This window comes from Triticum aestivum, chromosome 5B (genome assembly GCF_018294505.1).
Source record: "Triticum aestivum cultivar Chinese Spring chromosome 5B, IWGSC CS RefSeq v2.1, whole genome shotgun sequence".
Lineage (NCBI taxonomy): Eukaryota > Viridiplantae > Streptophyta > Magnoliopsida > Poales > Poaceae > Triticum > Triticum aestivum.
The window spans coordinates 421,264,667-421,282,411 of NC_057807.1; the positions used below are offsets into that span (position 1 = coordinate 421,264,667).

The window sequence follows — 17,745 nt, forward strand, 5'->3', positions numbered from 1 at the left end:
CAGCATCGCCGGAGAAGAGCTGGACCGACGGAGTAGGTGTTGTGTGTGCACACGAAGTACTCGACGAAATGCCAGAGCCTAGTCACCTCTCTACTGTTTATTCTTTGCCAAGTCAGCCTGACATGTGGGCCAGGCATGTCAGTTTTTCACTTAGTCGCGGCTCACAGCACGTTTAGTGCTTTTTGTTACTCACTTGCCGAGGAAGTGGTGGTTTTTTGAAATTTTTGACAAAAGTGGTGGTTTTGCAGTATTCGTGCCACAAATGTGGTGGCTTTCAGCAATTTACTCATTTTAGAGTGTAGGTTCACTCATTTTGCTCCGTATGTAGTCCGTAGTGAAATTTCTAAAAAGACTTATATTCTCTCCGTCCCAAAATAAGTGTCTCAACTTTGTACTAACTTTAGTATAAAATTGTACTAAGGTCAAGACGCTTATTTTGGGACGGAGGGAGTATTTAGGAACGGAGAGAGTATTTGTGTACAATAAAATTATATCATGATTGATGCAGCTCTGAAAATCAGAAAGCACGTGCATCTCAGTTACTGGGATTACGATTACGCGGACAAATTCTTCAAGGAGAAGAACAGCAAGACCACAGCAGCACTCTCGCACATCTCGTACCCTGTATAGATTGGATGTAATCTTGGTGTGCTCCCCGGTATTTAGTGCAAGGTTGAACGAAATACCGATGAGCACATGAAAATTACTACCCCATTCTAAGCAGGTCGGTGTGTCTGCTAACACACGGGCGGTTCAATTATAATGTTCTTGCTTGTTAATGGCGGCGCCGCCGCTCAACTCGTTGTGATCTTGTCACTGTGAGCAGGACGCGGGCTCGCGGCGAGGCTGCGGCCGCTGCTCTGCTTGCGCCATTTCCACGAGTCGGCCGGTGTGCTGGGCAGCGGCGGCACGGCGGGGCGGCGGCACAGCCCGAACGGCCACCCCTCGCAGTCCCGGAAGCCATCCCACGTCGCCGGCGGGTCCATGTCCGTCAGCGACGCCACGGTCGCCGCCCGGCTCGTGCTGCGCGTGAAGAAGCTCTTCACCGAGAAGTACGCCTCGCTCTCCACGTCGCCGGCGTCGCTGCCCGCCTCCCCCTCCGCCTCTTCCTTCTCCTCCCCCGCCACGATGCACTTCTCAGGGCTCGAGACCTTCTCCAGAACGCTCCTCGGATCGAGCGGGGTGAAGAACCAGATGAAGGCGCTGGACAGAGCCGGCGAGTCCGCGCTGCACCTCGACTCCTTCCTCAGCTGCCGGTTCCTAATCTCGTTGAGTATCACCTGCAGCATCAACGCAAGATATATATTACTCTGCTGTTACTCATGACCTCCCCAAGTAAATCGATCAAGAACATGACTATATCATGCTCTGCCGTTACCTGTTTGGTATCGAGCATGTCATCGTCGTCGTCGTCGCTGTCGTCGCCGGAGCTCCACCCGGCGCCGGCGATCCCGATGCAGGGGACATGGCAGTGCGCGTACGTCTCCCTGATGAGGCAGGAGAGGGACTTGCAGTGGTTAGTGGCCGGGGGCCTGGGGTGGCGGTCGTGCGCCAAGCAAGGCATTGCTCCAGCCAACTGCAAGGGATCGATCGATCTGGTCGAGTTGCTTGTGCAACGCGCATGCGATATGTATGTGGCCTCTCCTCTGGTGAAGAGCGAGCGAGCGAGCGAGCGGTGCGTATAAATGGGATCTTGTCGCCGTGGCCGGCGGATGGGTTTTTCTTCGGCTGAGCGGGGATCGATGTGGACGCGCATGACAAGCGCCCCGCAACTTAAAAGGAGTGTAGGCTCTCCATTGTATCGGAGGTCCGTAGCTAGATGGAGGGTTTATAATGCTTCGGGTTCAACGCTAAGTAACAAATATTCGAGCTCGACAGTGTACTAGACATTGACCAAGTTTTCTTTTTAATATTTTTCTCAATTTGGATGCAATCATCATTTTTATATAGGACTCCAGTAGGGAGAGAACGTGTCCTCCCTGGGGTTTCTGTCGCGAACGATCGTTCTTTCCGGTAGGCTCATTCGAGATAACGGCGTCATGAGAGAGCTTTCCCTAACAAAAACTCTCAGGGAACATTTCTGGAATTGTCATGTTTTTTTTTACACAATAGAATTGTCATGCTATAACAGAGCTATTTGATACAATATTACAGAGAAATTTGTCATGCTAAGAAAAATCAATGCCATGCTATAGTAGAATAATTTGTCATACAACAACCGAGAAAATTATCATGTGTTTCCGGAATTTGTCATGCTGTAGTAGAAAAAAGTGGTGGGCTAAGAGAAGGGGAAGTTCCCCACATATTCAGGAATTGCCATGTTGCAGCATGACGAATTGTCCTGAGAAGTTGCCATCTATGCTTTCAGTAAATGTCATGCTACATCATAGGGGAGTGTGCATGCTACACATGAGGTCTTTCGCTCAGGATGTTGTATGGGAGGAAATGATTGTGTCGTTCCCTGAAGAGGGTCCATGGGAGCGAACGGTGTGCCCATGGGAATTGCCACCACTTATTGCTTTAAGATGCGGGAGCGGGATCGAACACACAAGAGACCGTTCCCAAAAATCCACGCTCAAGAACATTCACCCAAGAAGATTTTTCTTATTTTATCCCACCAAAAATTGCTTCTCTCTTTTGTTCCATCTTCTTCGTGACTAGCGATGTGTAGGCAGCACCGTGAAGAAGCGAGCTAGAAACATGATGATGTATGCTCCCACTTGGTCAACTCATCTCTCATGTCGTGCACCCTCGCTGGCGGCCAAAGCCTATCCGCTCTAGCCCTCTTCCCTTTCTCCCTTCCCCGCTGCCACCCTGAGGAACTCGTTGGTCTGCACATTGCTTCCGTGAAGGTGGTGGTGAGGCCATGATGCCCTATTCCATCACAGGGAGCTCTGAAAGCCAGGGTGACGACCTTTGTTTTGAAGACGACGTCGACCTATTCGAGTGGGTGGCGGCCATGTGGGAAGTATTAGAACAGGGAGCTTAGTCATGTCACGGGCTGCTTCGGCGGCTCCTCCAGATCTGATCTGGTGCCGCCATCCTTGATGTTTGTCCCCTATGCTCGCTCTGGATCTGGAAGGCTTCGAAGGTACGACGGCGTGACTACTTGCGGACTGTAGGAAACCCCTGGTTGACTTTGTGTTGGCCTCGACAGCGGTGGGGCTCCTACTTCAGCATCATTGTATCCTAGTCGGTTGATGGCTTCATTAATTTAAAATTGGGGTCAAATATGTCTTTTCGCTGCAAAACAAAAGTAGAGATGGGCTACTCGCTCAAAAAAAAATGTCTATGATGTGGTGCCTCGTAAGGGTGCTACCTGGTTGGAGCTAGAGTTTAGAAGAATTGCTTGATCTGTTGGCAGACACACTCCAAGGTTGGGTTGAGTAAGTGTGAAGTGCGGTGGCAAACGTAGGAGAGGCGGAAGAGAAATAAAGCTAATACTTAGGATGTTTCTGTATTGAATGATGATATGATGCCCCCTGCAATTCTTTTTCGTTTTGAAGAATGCAGTGATCCTGGCCTCTGCATTATTTTATGCACACAAACACAATTTTATAAAAAAGGCGACAAACATTGAAGCAAAAGACATTGACTTACCCCAACAGTTTCGATTGCTACCTTATCATTCATGGCATACATATTTTTCACCTTCAAACATTAACCTATTGCAGGCACCAAACCTGTCTACATAAAAAGCACATGATCAAACATAAACCGCAACCCTCTACGATAAGCATTTAAGAAGAGATCGCCACCCATACGCCGGAGTTGTCATGGGTCAACACAGAAACTTGCTTTTGGCCAACCAAGAAACAAGCGAGTGCTGAATAGATTTTTTTTAACGGAGGGAAAAGATTTGTCTCACACATTAACTAAGTAGAAGAGAATTATCCTGTCAATTAGTAAAAAAAAACCCGGATGAAAACCATTATTAATCGCTGAGTGGCGCACACAGAATACCCCAAACACACATCTTTGCGATGACAGCCTCCTCGAGATAGCACACATGTGTCATTGTTTATCACTTTTCTCAAAGCAGGCGCCATTTTTTTTCGCCTCAATCTTTGCCCAAGTCTTTGATTTAGTGCATCTGTCAAAGACGATAATGAAGGACTGAAACCGCATCGTTAGTACGTCATGAGTGATCAGCTATGCAGCTACAACCACAGCTTGTTGTTTAATCCACAAGGTTTCTTGACCCGGGGTACCAACCAAACCGGTGTGCGCGTGTGCTCTTTTCGGGTGGAACGTCGCCGCTGAGATAAACCGACCGGCCGTCTTGACTGACCACACGCGCGTGGGCGGCGTATGTGAGTATGTATGTGAGTATGTGGGTTTTCAGTTGCCGCGGCAGCGTCAGATCATGCATGCATGCGTCCACCGGCCGGAGCCGCCAGCACTACTCCGCCTCCATCGTGCCCTCGCCGGTGCGGTGCCGTCTTGAAGCAAACGCCAAGACCAACCTCGCACCCACTCGGTGCCAAGCGTGCGTGAGCGCCGCGCCGATCGACCAAAAAACGAACGGCACAACGCCTCCAACAGTATGGATCGATCCTTGACGTAGATGGAAGATGGGGCCTGGGGGAAGCGCTCCCCAACATTTCTGTTGGCGGTTTGATGTAGCTTTCGGAGCCATGGGGGATCAAAGATTATGACGCGCTGAGATCTTCTTTGCCATCGACGATCGATCGATCGGTCAGTCCTGAGAGCGAAATGCTTGGGTCAGCCCGAGACAAAAAGGAGAAGTGCAAAACCAGCGAGCTGTCTCTGCGGAAACGTGGCATCGCCATGCGTACTAGTAGTACTAGTACATGCAACACAATACATGGGACGTAGTAGAAGGTGGAGGTGTGGCCACGTACACTGTCATGGTGCCATGTACAGGTGACTTACCGATGACACGAGGCGGTTCCGTATAGTATGACGTCCGTACAGAACGACAGATATGGTAGCGACAAAGTACTGCTTGAATGTTAACTGCAGCAAGGACGGCAGCTACTAGTTAGGATTTCATTTGTTGGTGCAAGGGACTTTTTTTTGACAAAAACCACCCAAGTCGAATAAATAAGCAGCAAGCATTCATTTCAGTTGCTGTACGGGGACTCTTTGTACAGGTGAGCATGAGGACAGGTGACTGATGGGAGAGCACCAAGTCGTAGTCAGTAAACAACATTAACGAATAGGGATGTACAACTTTCAAATAGCAGCCATTCCAAAAAAAAGAAGTTTCAAATAGCATCCCACTCATATAAGCACCTTTAAATTGACCTGGGCGTGTTTGGTTGCACACACCGTTTTTCTGCCCGTTTGCATGTGTGACTCAACTAGGCCTGGCTAGAGCAACTGCAGGCCAAAAATCATGTTCTACAAGTAGTTTGGTTCTCTGCGTATAGACTGGCTGCATTAGTGAAACAATTTTTTCCTGGCGTTTGATGGTCTGCGTTGGTTGAGCTGATGTACTACACGGTGCTTGGTTGCATACACTAGACATGATTAAGAATTAACAGCTACACATGATACATCGGACCCAGGAAACTTGGATTAGGGGGGCCAAGTGGTGTCAAAATAGCTTGGGGAGGGCCAAACAATAGGACAATAGGTTTTAAGCAGCAAATGATCACTAATTCTACACTGTTAATTAGCAATTTAGCAGCAAATTTCAGATGTTAGGGGGGCAGGGCCCCTGCTGTCCCCCCTGTCTCCGCCACTGTACATCGTAGAGTGTCTTGGCAACTTGGTTGAACGGTGGCCTCATCTGACGGGATGAGCACAGATTCACAGGCGAGCGATCCCCTCGGCGTTGTGGCAAACTAGCTAGCGTCGTCGCCGCATGAAAAGTCCACGAGAAGGGAAGAGGAGGAAGACCGAGATAGAGGACTGGGAGGAGAAGTGTAATGCGCACACGATGACGACATCAGTGTAGTAGGCCGCAGGCAATGAGGCCGAGAGGAACGACGCTGGCAGCCACGTCGGGCACGACATAGCGCCATGCGGTAAGTTTGACAGTGATTAGTGAGAACAGAAAGAATCAACTCTGAATTTCGTCTGAACAATCACATGAACGCCTTTAATACAGTACAATAGGGAGATAGACATATACTCGTCTACGACCGCTGAAATATAAAATATACAACACAAAAGTCGTGTGAAACAATGAGATGAACCTACTGGTCAAAGGGAATTTCGAACGGCCGACTGTGCGCGACGAGTTTGACAAAATTCGTCCAAAATAGCTCTAAACATGAACATTTATAGTCAACAAACCTACAAACAGATTGTCTGAATGGACCCACAATATTGATGTGCATCTTTTTTCGTGTACAACTTATCTCGAATCAAAGCACGATACTGTAGATTAGAAGGGGCTAGGTGAAGGAGATTAAGGAGTGCCTTTAAAACAGACCACAAATATGCATCTGGGTTGTCCACTTGGATGTTGATCTACTCATATACGACTGTCGAAACAGAAAACGTGCAACACGAAAGTCGTGTGAAACAGCAAGATGAAGTTGTTGGTCAAAGATTATTTTAAATGGTCCACCATGCTCGACAAATTTGGCAAAATTCATCCAAAATGGCTTCAAAGATGAAAACGGAATTGAGCATTTACAGTTAACAAAACTACGAACCAATCGCCTTAATGGAATCACACCATCGATGTGCATCTTTTTTGTGTAGACCTAATCTCAAATCAAAGTACCGTTGTGTAGATTAGAAAGGACTAATAAGCGTGAAAGATTAGGAGTTAACCCAACATACCACGTGCAACCTCATGTACACCACGTACCCGGCCGCACCAGGTTGCACCGCTTGAGCCACCCACGTGAGATCTTTTGTGTTGCTCAAGTCTGACTCGCTGAAAATGGCTAAATCGAGCGTTCCTAGCAGGCCTAGCTGAGGGGTGCTTTAAACATTGTGTGGGCCAAGATTTGTGTGCGAGGCCAACTACCAAACGGGTCAAAGTTGCACTATACGAGTCTGGTGGACCTAATGCAAGCAACCAAACACGTCCCTGTTTTATACTCATAGCAGGCCCATCCCTCATTTGTCCACGTCTGTAGCTGTTCCCTCATGTCCAAACCCACAAATCCATATAATGCCATGCAACATACATAAATTAAACACATAGAATATGATCGGACATGGCAAGTTCATCATTACAAATGGATATAGCAAGTTTAAACAAACTGAATCATATAACAACCCGTCAACATACGACAAAGAGTCACTCCAAAGTTCTTATGTTGTGGAGAACATAAGTTGAAATTGTTGGCATGAAACCACCTCAAAGTTATCATTTCTGATCAATCTATTGAGTTATTCCTAAAAGTGTAACAAACAACCCTAGAGTTCATACTAAACTAACACCATATGATACACATCAACCAACTCTAATGTCACCTAGATACTACAATGTCACCACAAGTATACGTGAGTAGATTATTCGACATGCATAAAACAACTTCAGATTCATAATATTCAATCCAACACAGAACTTCAAAGAGTTCCCAAAGATTTCTACAAGAGAAAGTAGGATGAAAACTGAAGGAAATATGCCCTAGAGGCAATAATAAAGTTGTTATTTATATTTCCTTATATCATGATAAATGTTTATTATTCATACTAGAATTGTATTAACCGAAACCTTAGTACATGTGTAAATACATAGACAAAACATAGTGTCCCTAGTATGCCTCTACTTGACTAGCTCGTTAATCAAAGATGGTTATGTTTCCTAACAATAGACATGTGTTGTCATTTGATGAACATGATCACATCATTATAAGAATGATGTGAGGGACAAGACCCATCCATTAGCTTAGCATTATGATTGTTACAGTTTTATTGCTACTGCTTTCTTCATGACTTATACATGTTCCTCAGACTATGAGATTATACAAATCCCGAATACCGGAGGAACACCTTGTGTGCTATCAAACATCACAACATAACTGGGTGATTATGAAGATGCTCTACAGGTGTCTTCGAAGGTGTTTGTTGGGTTGGCATAGATCGAGAATATGATTTGTTACTACTAGAAAAATGGCTATAGCTAATATGGACATTAATGACACATTGTACATGTGGTGCGCCACTGCTATATAGCAGTGGAGCACCATGTGTAGGTGCGCCATTAGTAACCAAAACAGTAATGGCGCACCAGGTGAAAAGTGCGTCATTACTAAGTTTGACCAAGGTTTGACCCAGTCATACACATAGTAATGGCGCACTTTGTATAGGTGCGCCATTACTAAGTTGACATAGTAATGGCGCACCTTCACAAAGTGCGCCATCACTATGTGTATAACTTGGTCAAACATTGGTCAAACTTAGTAATGCCGCACTCTGCATAGGTGCGCCATTACTATGTCAAACTTAGTAATGGCGCACCTATACAAAGTGCACCATTACTAACTTTGACCAAGTCATACACATAGTAATGGCGCACTTTGTGAAGGTGCGCCATTACTAACTTTGATACGTATGTAAAAATGTTCAAAATATGATACGTGATATGACCGGGAAGTTTGAAAAATTTCACCAAATGCACCCTCTGTGGACCGCCTTTTCAGTTTAAAAAGATAAAAGAAAATGATGGAAGTGTCCAAAAAATAAAAGAAAATAAGTTTCCCATGTGATATGTGGTCTAGTTGTTGGGAAAATTTATAAATATGAATTTCGACTTTATTTGCAAAATCTCTCTGGAATTTAGTAAAATGGGCATAACTTTTGCATACGAACTCAGATTAAAAAGTTTTTTATATGAAAAATTATCTACTCAAAAAGTTACATCCGAATTCAACCGGGGGAACCCCGTTGAAGATTTTTAGAATCCCCAAAAACCTAACAGAATAAAAGATACGGGGCTTTTAAGATCTAGAGGGGGGGACGGAAAAAAAATTCAAACTTAGTAATGGGGCACCATTTGCTAGGTGCGCCACTAGTAACAGAAAAAAAATGTTTCAATTTTTTTTGGAAAAAATGTTCAAAATATGATATGTAATATGACCGGGAAGTTTGAAATATTTTTCCAAAATTTCATCACACTCATGAACATGAACAAAGTCCTACACATCAACAAGGTTTAATATGATTGATATGATAGATATATCAACAGGTGCCTGTTAAGTGAGCTGGTGCTGGGGTTGGATAGAACTGAGAAGTTAAGCGTGCTTGGGCTGGAGTAGTGTGAGGATGGGTCGCACTTCTAGGCATAGTAATGGCGCACTGTGTGGTGCGCCACTATTATCTGGGATACTAATGGTGCACCAGAGGTGTGCCATTACTATTTGTTACTAGTGGCGTGTTAATAGTGGCGCACCTATAGTGCGCCATTAATAGCAAAAACTGGTGCGCCACAAACAGCGTTTTTTCTAGTAGTGTGTCACTCCGTGTATCGGAGAGGTATCTCTGGGCCCTCTCGGTAATGCTCATCACTATAAGCCTTACAAGCAATGTGATTAATGAGTTAGTTACGGGATGAAGCATGGCGGAACGAGTAAAGAGACTTGCCGGTAACGAGATTGAACTAGGTATGATGATACCGACGATCGAATCTCTAGCAAGTAACATACCGATGACAAAGGGAACAACGTATGTTGTTGTGCGGTTTTACCTATAAAGATCTTCGTAGAATATGTAGGAGCCAATATGAGCATCTAGGTTTCGCTATTGGTTATTGATCCGAGATGTGTCTCGATCATGTCTACATAGTTCTTGAACCCGTAGGGTCCGCACGCTTAACGTTCGATTATGATTTGTTTTATGAGTTATGTGTTTTGATGACCGAAGTTTGTTTGGAGTCCCAGGTGAGATCACGGACATAATGAGGAGTCTCGAAATGGTCGAGACATAAAGATTGATATATTGGACTATGTTATTCGGACACCAAACGAGTTCCGAGTGGTACCGAGTAAAGACGGAGTGCCAAAAGGGTTACTGGAACCCCCCGGGGAAGCAATGGGCCATCATGGGCCATAGGGGAGAGATAGGACAGCCTACATAGGGGAGCCCCCCCATGGGGAGTCCGAATAGGACCAGGGAAGGGGGCGTGGCCCCCCTTTCCCTCTCTCTTCCCCTCTTCCTTCCTCCTCCCCCCTTCCACCAAGTGGAATCCTACTAGGACTTGGAGTCCTAGTAATACTCCCTCCTCTTGGCGTGCCCTATAGGGCCGGCTGGACTCCCCCTCTCCTTTATATACGAGGGCAGGGGGCACCCCAAAGAAACAAACAATCTCTTAGCTTTGTGTGGTGCCCTCCTCCACAGTTTAACACCTCGGTCATATCGTCGTTGTGCTTAGGCGAAGCCCTGCGCCGGTAACATCATCAACACCATCGCCACGCCGTCGTGCTGACGGAACTCTCCCTCATCCTCGACTGGATCAAGAGCTCGAGGGACATCATCATGCTGAACATGTGCTGAACACAGAGGTGTCGTACGTTCGGTACTTGGATCGGTTGGATCGTGAAAACGTTCGACTGCATCAACCGCGTTACTAAATGCTTCCACTTTCGGTCTACAAGGGTACGTGGATACACTCTCCCTTCTCGTTGCTATGCATCTCCTAAATAGATCTTGCATGATAGTAGGATTTTTTTGAATTACTACGTTCCCCAATAGTGGCATCAGAGACAGGTCTATGCATAGATGTTATTTGCACGAGTAGAACACAAAGAGTTGTGGCCGATAATAGTCATACTCCTTACCCCCAATGTCTTACTTTGATTCGGTGGTATTGTTGGATGAAGCGGCCCGGACCGACATTACATGACCGCGTTCATGAGACTGGTTCTACCGACGTGCTTTGCACATAGGTGGTTGGCGGGTGTCTGTTTCTCCAACTTTAGTTGAATCGAGATTGACTACGGTCGGTCCATGTTGAAGGTTAAAATAGCACACTTGATGAAAAATCGTTGTGGTTTTGATGCGTAGGTAAGAATGGTTCTTGCTAGAAGCCCGTAGCAGCCACGTAAAACTTGCAACAACAAAGTAGAGGACGTCTAACTTGTTTTTGCATGGCTTGCTGTGATGTGATATGGTCAAGACATGATGTGATATAAATTGTTGTATGAGATGATCATGTTTTGTAACAGAGTTATCGCTTTATTGTATGAAATGCAATCGCCATGTAATTGCTTTATTTTATCACTAAGCGATAGCGATAGTCATAGTAGCAATAGTTGGTGAGACGACAACGATGCTACGATGGAAATCAAGGTGTCAAGCCGGTGATGATGGAGATCATGACGATGCTTTTGGTGATGGAGATCATGAGCACAAGATATGATGGCCATATCATGTAACATATTTTGATTGCATGTGATGTTTATCTTTTATGCATCTTATTTTTCTTAGAACGGCGGTAGCATTATAAGATGATCCTTTACTAAATTTCAAGGTATAAGTGTACTCCCTGAGTATTCACCATTGCTACAGTTCGTTGTGCCGAGACACCACGTGATGTGTATGTGTGATAAGCTCTACGTTCACATACAATGGGTGCAAGCCAGTTTTGCACGTGCAGAATGCTCGGGTTAAACTTGACGAGCCTAGCATATGCAGATATGGCCTCAGAACACTGAGATCAAAAGGTCGAACATGAATCACATAGTAGATATGATCAACATAGTGATGTTCACCATTGAAAACTACTCCATCTCACGTGATGACCAGACATGGTTTAGTTGATTTGGATCACATGATCATTTAGATGACTAGAGGGATGTCTATCTAAGTGGGAGTTCTTAAGTAATATGATTAATTGAACTTTAATTTATCATGAACTTAGTCCTGATAGTTTTTGCATGTCTATGTTGTTGTAGATCAATGGCCCGTGCTACCGTTCCCTTGAATTTTAATGCGTTCCTAGAGAAAGCTAAGTTGAAATATGATGGTAGCAATTACACCGACTGGGTCCGTCACTTGAGGATTATCCTCATTGCTGCACAGAAAAATTACGTCCTGGAAACACCGCTAGGTGCAAGACCTACTGCAGACGCAACTGTGGACGTTGTGAACCTCTGGCAGATCAAAGCTGATGACTACTCGAAAGTTCAGTGTGCCATGCTTTACAGCTTCGAATCGGGACTTCAAAGACGTTTTGAACGTCATGGAGCATATGAGATGTTCCAAGAGTTGAAGTTAATATTTCAAGCAAATGCCTGAGTTGAGAGATATGAAGTCTCCAACAAATTTTATAGCTGCAAAATGGAGGAGAATAGTTATGTCAGTGAACACATACTCAGAATGTCTGGGTACCATAACCACTTGACTCAACTTGGAGTTAATCTTCCTGATGATAGTGTCATTGACAGAGTTCTTCAATCACTACCACCAAACTATAAAGGCTTCATGGTGAACTATAATATGCAAGGGATGACGAAAACAATTTCCGAGCTCTTCGCAATGCTAAAGGCCACGGAGGTAGAAATCAAGAAGGAGCATCAAGTGTTGATGGTTAACAAGATCCCTAGTTTCAAGAAAAAGTGCAAAGGGAAGAAGGGGAGCTTCCAGAAGAATAGCAAGCAAGTTGCTACTCTCGGGAAGAAGCCCAAGTCTGGACCTAAGCCTGAAGCTAAGTGCTTCTACTTCAAAGGGACCGGTCACTGGAAGCGGAACTGCCCCAAGTACTTGGCGGATAAGAAGGATGGAAAAGTAAAAGGAATATTTGATATACATGTTATTGATGTGTACCTTACTAATGCTCGTAGTAGCACCTGAGTATTTGATACTAGTTCTGTTGCTCATATTTACAACTCGAAACAGGGGCTATGGATTAAACAAAGATTGGATAAGGACGAGGTGACGATGCGCGTCGGAAATGGTTCCAAGGTCGATGTCATCGCCGTTGGCATGCTACCTCTACATCTACCTTCGGGATTAGTTTTAGACCCGAATAATTGTTATTTGGTGCCAGCGTTGAGCATGAACATTATATCTGGATCTTGTTTAATGTGAGACGGTTATTCATTTAAATTAGAGAATAATGGTTGTTCTATTTATATGAGTAATATCTTTTATGGTCATGCACCCTTGTTGAGTGGTCTATTTTTATTGAATCTCGATCGTGGAGATACACATGTTCATAATATTGAAGCCAAAAGATGCAAAGTTGATAATGATAGTGCAAATTATTTGTGACACTTCCGTTTAGGTCATATTGGTGCAAAGCGCATGAAGAAACTCCATGCTAGTGGGATTTTGGAATCACTTAATTATGAATCACTTGGTGCTTGCGAACCATGCCTCATGGGCAAGATGACTAAAACTCCATTCTCCGGAACAATGGAATGAGCTACTGACTTATTGGAAATAATACATAGCGATGTATGCGGTCCAATGAGTGTTGAGGCTCGTGGCGGGTGTCATTATTTTCTTACCTTAACAGATGATTTGAGCAGATATGGGTATATCTACTTAATGAAGCATAAGTCCGAAACATTTGAAAAGTTCAAAGAATTTCAGAGTGAAGTGGAAAATCATTATAACAAGAAAATAAAGTTTCTACGATCTGATCATGGAGGCGAATATTTGAGTTACGAGTTTGGTCTTCATTTGAAACAATGTGGAATAGTTTCACAACTCACACCAGGAACACCACAACATAATGGTGTGTCTGAACACAACCGTAATGATGTCTCTTACTAATTTACCACTATCATTTTGGGGTTATTCTTTAGAGACGGCTGCATTCACTTTAAATAGGGCGACATCAAAATCCGTTAAGACGATGCGTGATGAACTATGGTTTGGCAAGAAACCAAAGTTGTCGTTTCTTAAAGGTTGGGGCTGCGATGCTTATGTGAAAAAGCTTCAACCTGATAAGCTCGAACACAAATTGGAGAAATGCGTATTCATAGGATACCCAAAGGAAACTGTTGGGTATACCTTCTATCATAGATCCAAAGGCGAGATATTTGTTGCTAAAAATGGATCCTTTCTAGAGAAGGGGTTTCTCTCGAAAAGAGTGAGTGGGAGGAAACTAGAACTTGATGAGGTAATAGTACCTTCTTCCTAATTGGAAAGTATTTCATCATAGAAATCAGTTCCAGTGATTTCTACACCAATTAGTGAGGAAGCTAATGATGATGATCATGAAACTTCAGATCAAGTTACTACCGAACCTCATAGGTCATCCAGAGTACGGTCCGCACGAGAGTGGTATAGTAATCTTGTTCTTGAAGTCATGTTACTAGACCATGATGAACCTCAAACTATGAGGAAGCGATGATGAGCCCAGATTCCGCGAAATGGCTTGAGGCCATGAAATCTGAGCTGTGATCCATGTATGAGAACAAAGTGTGGACTTTGGTGGATTTTCCCGATGATCGGCAAGCCATAGAAAATAAATGGATCTTCAAGAAGAAGACAGATGCTGACGGTAATGTTACTATCTACAAAGCTCGACTTGTTGCGAAAGGTTTTCGACAAGTTCAAAGAGTTGACTACAATGAGACCTTCTCACCCGTAGTGATGCTTAAGTCTGTCCGAATCATGTTAGCAATTGCCGCATTTTATGATTAGGAAATTTGGCAGATGGATGTCAAAACTGCATTCCTTAATGGATTTCTTGAGGAAGAGTTGTATATGATGCAACTAGAAGGTTTTGTCGATCCAAAGGGTGCTTTTTATAAAGTGTGCAAGCTCTAGCGATCCATTTATGGACTGGTGCAAGCCTCTCGGAGTTGGAATAAACGCTTTGATAGTTTGGTCAAAGCATATGGTTTTATACAGACTTTTGGAGAAGTCTGTATTTACAAGAAAGTGAGTGGGAGCTCTGTAGCATTTCTAATATTATATGTGGATGACATATTGTTGATTGGAAATGATACAGAATTTCTGGATAGCATAAAAGGATACTTGAATAAGAGTTTTTCAATGAAAGACCTCAGTGAAGCTGCTTACATATTGGGCATCAAGATCTATAGAGATAGATCAAGTCGCTTAATTGGACTTTCACAAAGCACAACCTTGATAAAGTTTTGAAGAAGTTCAAAATGGATCAGTCAAAGAAAGGGTACTTGCCTGTGTTACAAGGTGTGAAGTTGAGTCAGACTCAATGCTCAACCACTGTAGAAGATAGAGAGAAAATGAAAGTCATTCCCTATGCTTCAGCCATAGGTTCTATCATGTATGTAATGCTATGTACCAGACCTGATGTGTGCCTTGCTATAAGTATAGCACAGAGGTACCAAAGTAATCCAGGAGTGGAGCACTGGACAACGGTAAAGAACATCCTGAAATACTTGAAAAGGACTAAGGATATGTTTCTCATTTATGGAGGTGACAAAGAGCTTGTCGTAAATGGTTACGTCGATGCAAGCTTTGACACTGACCCGGATGACTCTAAGTCGCAATCCGGATACATATTTATATTGAATAGTGGAGCTATCAGTTGGTGCAGTTCCTAGCAGAGCGTCGTGGCGGGATCTACGTGTGAAGCGGAGTAAATAGCTGCTTCGGAAGCAGCAAATGAAGGAGTCTGGATAAAGGAGTTGATATCCAATCTAGGTGTTATACCTAGTGCATCGGGTCCAATGAAAATCTTTTGTGACAATACTGGTGCAATTGCCTTGGCAAAGGAATCCAGATTTCACAAGAGAACCAAACAAATCAAGAGACGCTTCAATTCCATCCGGCATCAAGTCGTGGAGGGAGACAAAGAGATTTACAAAATACATATGGATCTGAATGTTGCAGACCCGTTGACTAAGCCTCTTCCACGAGAAAAACATGATCAACACCAACACTCCATGGGTGTTAGAATCATTACTTTGTAATCTAGATTATTGACTCTAGTGCAAGTGGGAGACTGAAGGAAATATGCCCTAGAGGCAATAATAAAGTTGTTATTTATATTCCTTATATCATGATAAATGTTTATTATTCATGCTAGAAATGTTTTAACCGGAAACTTAGTACATGTGTGAATACATAGAAAGAACATAGTGTCCCTAGTATGCCTCTACTTGACTAGCTCGTTAATCAAAGATGGTTATGTTTCCTAACCATAGACATGTGTTGTCATTTTATGAATGGGATCACATCATTAGGAGAATGATGTGATGGACAAGACCCATCCGTTAGCTTAGCATTATGATCGTTACAGTTTCATTGCTACTGCTTTCTTCATGACTTATACATGTCCCTCAGACTATGAGATTATGCAACTCTCGAATACCGGAGGAACACCTTGTGTGCTATGTCACAACATACCTGGGTGATTATAAAGATGCTCTACAGGTGTCTCCGAAGGTGTTTGTTGGGTTGGCATAGGTCGAGAATATGATTTGTCACTCCATGTATCGAAGAGGTATCTCTGGGCCCGCTCGGTAATGCTCATCACTATAAGCCTTGCAAGAAATGCGACTAATGAGTTAGTTATGGGATGAAGCATTACGGAATGAGTAAAAAAAACTTGCTATTAACGATATTGAACTAGGTATGATGATACTGACGATCGAATCTTGGGCAAGTAACATATCGATGACAAAGGGAACAATGTACGTTGTTGTGCGTTTTGACTGATAAACATCTTCATAGAATATGTAGGAGCCAATATGAGCATCCAGGTTCCGCTATTGGTTATTGATCTGAGATGTGACTTGATCATGTCTACATAGTTCTCGAACCCATAGGGTCCGCACGCTTAACGTTCGATGACGATTTGTATTATGAGTTATGTGTTTTTAATGACCGAAGTTTGTTCGGAGTCCCGGATGAGATCATGGACATGACGAGGAGTATTGAAATGGTCGAGACATAAAGATTGATATATTGGACTATGTTATTCGGACACCGGAAGAGTTCCGAGTGCTACCGAGTAAAAATGGAGTGCCGAAAGGGTTACCGGAACCCCACGGAGAAGCAATGGGCCATCATGGGACATGGGGGAGAGATAGGACAGCCCACATAGGGGAGCCCCCCCCCATGGGGAGTCCGAATAGGACTAGGGGAGGGGGCGCGACCCCCCCCCTTTCCCTTTCCCTCTCCCTCTCCCTTCCTTCCTTCCCCCTTCCACCAAGTGGTATCCTACTAGGACTTGGAGTCCTAGTAGGACTCCCTGAAGGAAATATGCCCTAGAGGCAATAATAAAGTTGTTATTTATATTTCCTTATATCATGATAAATGTTTATTATTCATGCTAGAATTTTATTAACAGGAAACTTAGTACATGTGTGAATACATAGACAAAACATAGTGTCCCTAGTATGCCTCTACTTGACTAGATCATTAAGCAAAGATGGTTATGTTTCCTAACCATGTACATGTGTTGTCATTTGATGAACATGATCACATCATGAGGAGAATGATGTGATGGACAACACCCATCTGTTAGCTTAGCATTATGATCATTATAGTTTCATTGCTACTGCTTTCTTCATGACTTATACATGCTCCTCAGACTATGAGATTATGCAACTCCCAAATATCGGAGGAACACCTTGTGTGCTATCAAATGTCACAATGTAACTGGGTGATTATAAAGATGCTCTATAGTTGTCTTCGAAGGTGTTTGTTGGGTTGGCGTAGATCGAGAGTAGGATTTGTCACTCCGTGTATCGGAGAGGTATCTCTGGGCCCTCTCGGTAATTCTCATCACTATAAGCCTTGCAAGCAATGTGACTAATGAGTTAGTTACGGGATGAAGCATGGAGGAATGAGTAAAGAGACTTGCCGGTAACGAGATTGAACTAGGTATGATGATACCAATGATCGAATCTCTAGCAAGTAACATACCGA

At 43.9% G+C, this 17,745-nt stretch overlaps 1 protein-coding gene across 1 annotated transcript; it reads right to left on the bottom strand.

Moving 5' to 3' along the window:
• Positions 1 to 476: 476 nt before the first annotated feature.
• Positions 477 to 1,772, bottom strand: LOC123116280 (uncharacterized). Its single transcript, XM_044537261.1, has 2 exons — positions 1,379 to 1,772; positions 477 to 1,280 (listed from the first exon to the last, which is right to left on the bottom strand). The coding sequence occupies exons 1-2, from the start codon at positions 1,754 to 1,756 to the stop codon at positions 795 to 797; spliced, it is 864 nt and encodes a 287-aa protein (XP_044393196.1). The 5' UTR covers positions 1,757 to 1,772; the 3' UTR covers positions 477 to 794.
• Positions 1,773 to 17,745: the final 15,973 nt, after the last annotated feature.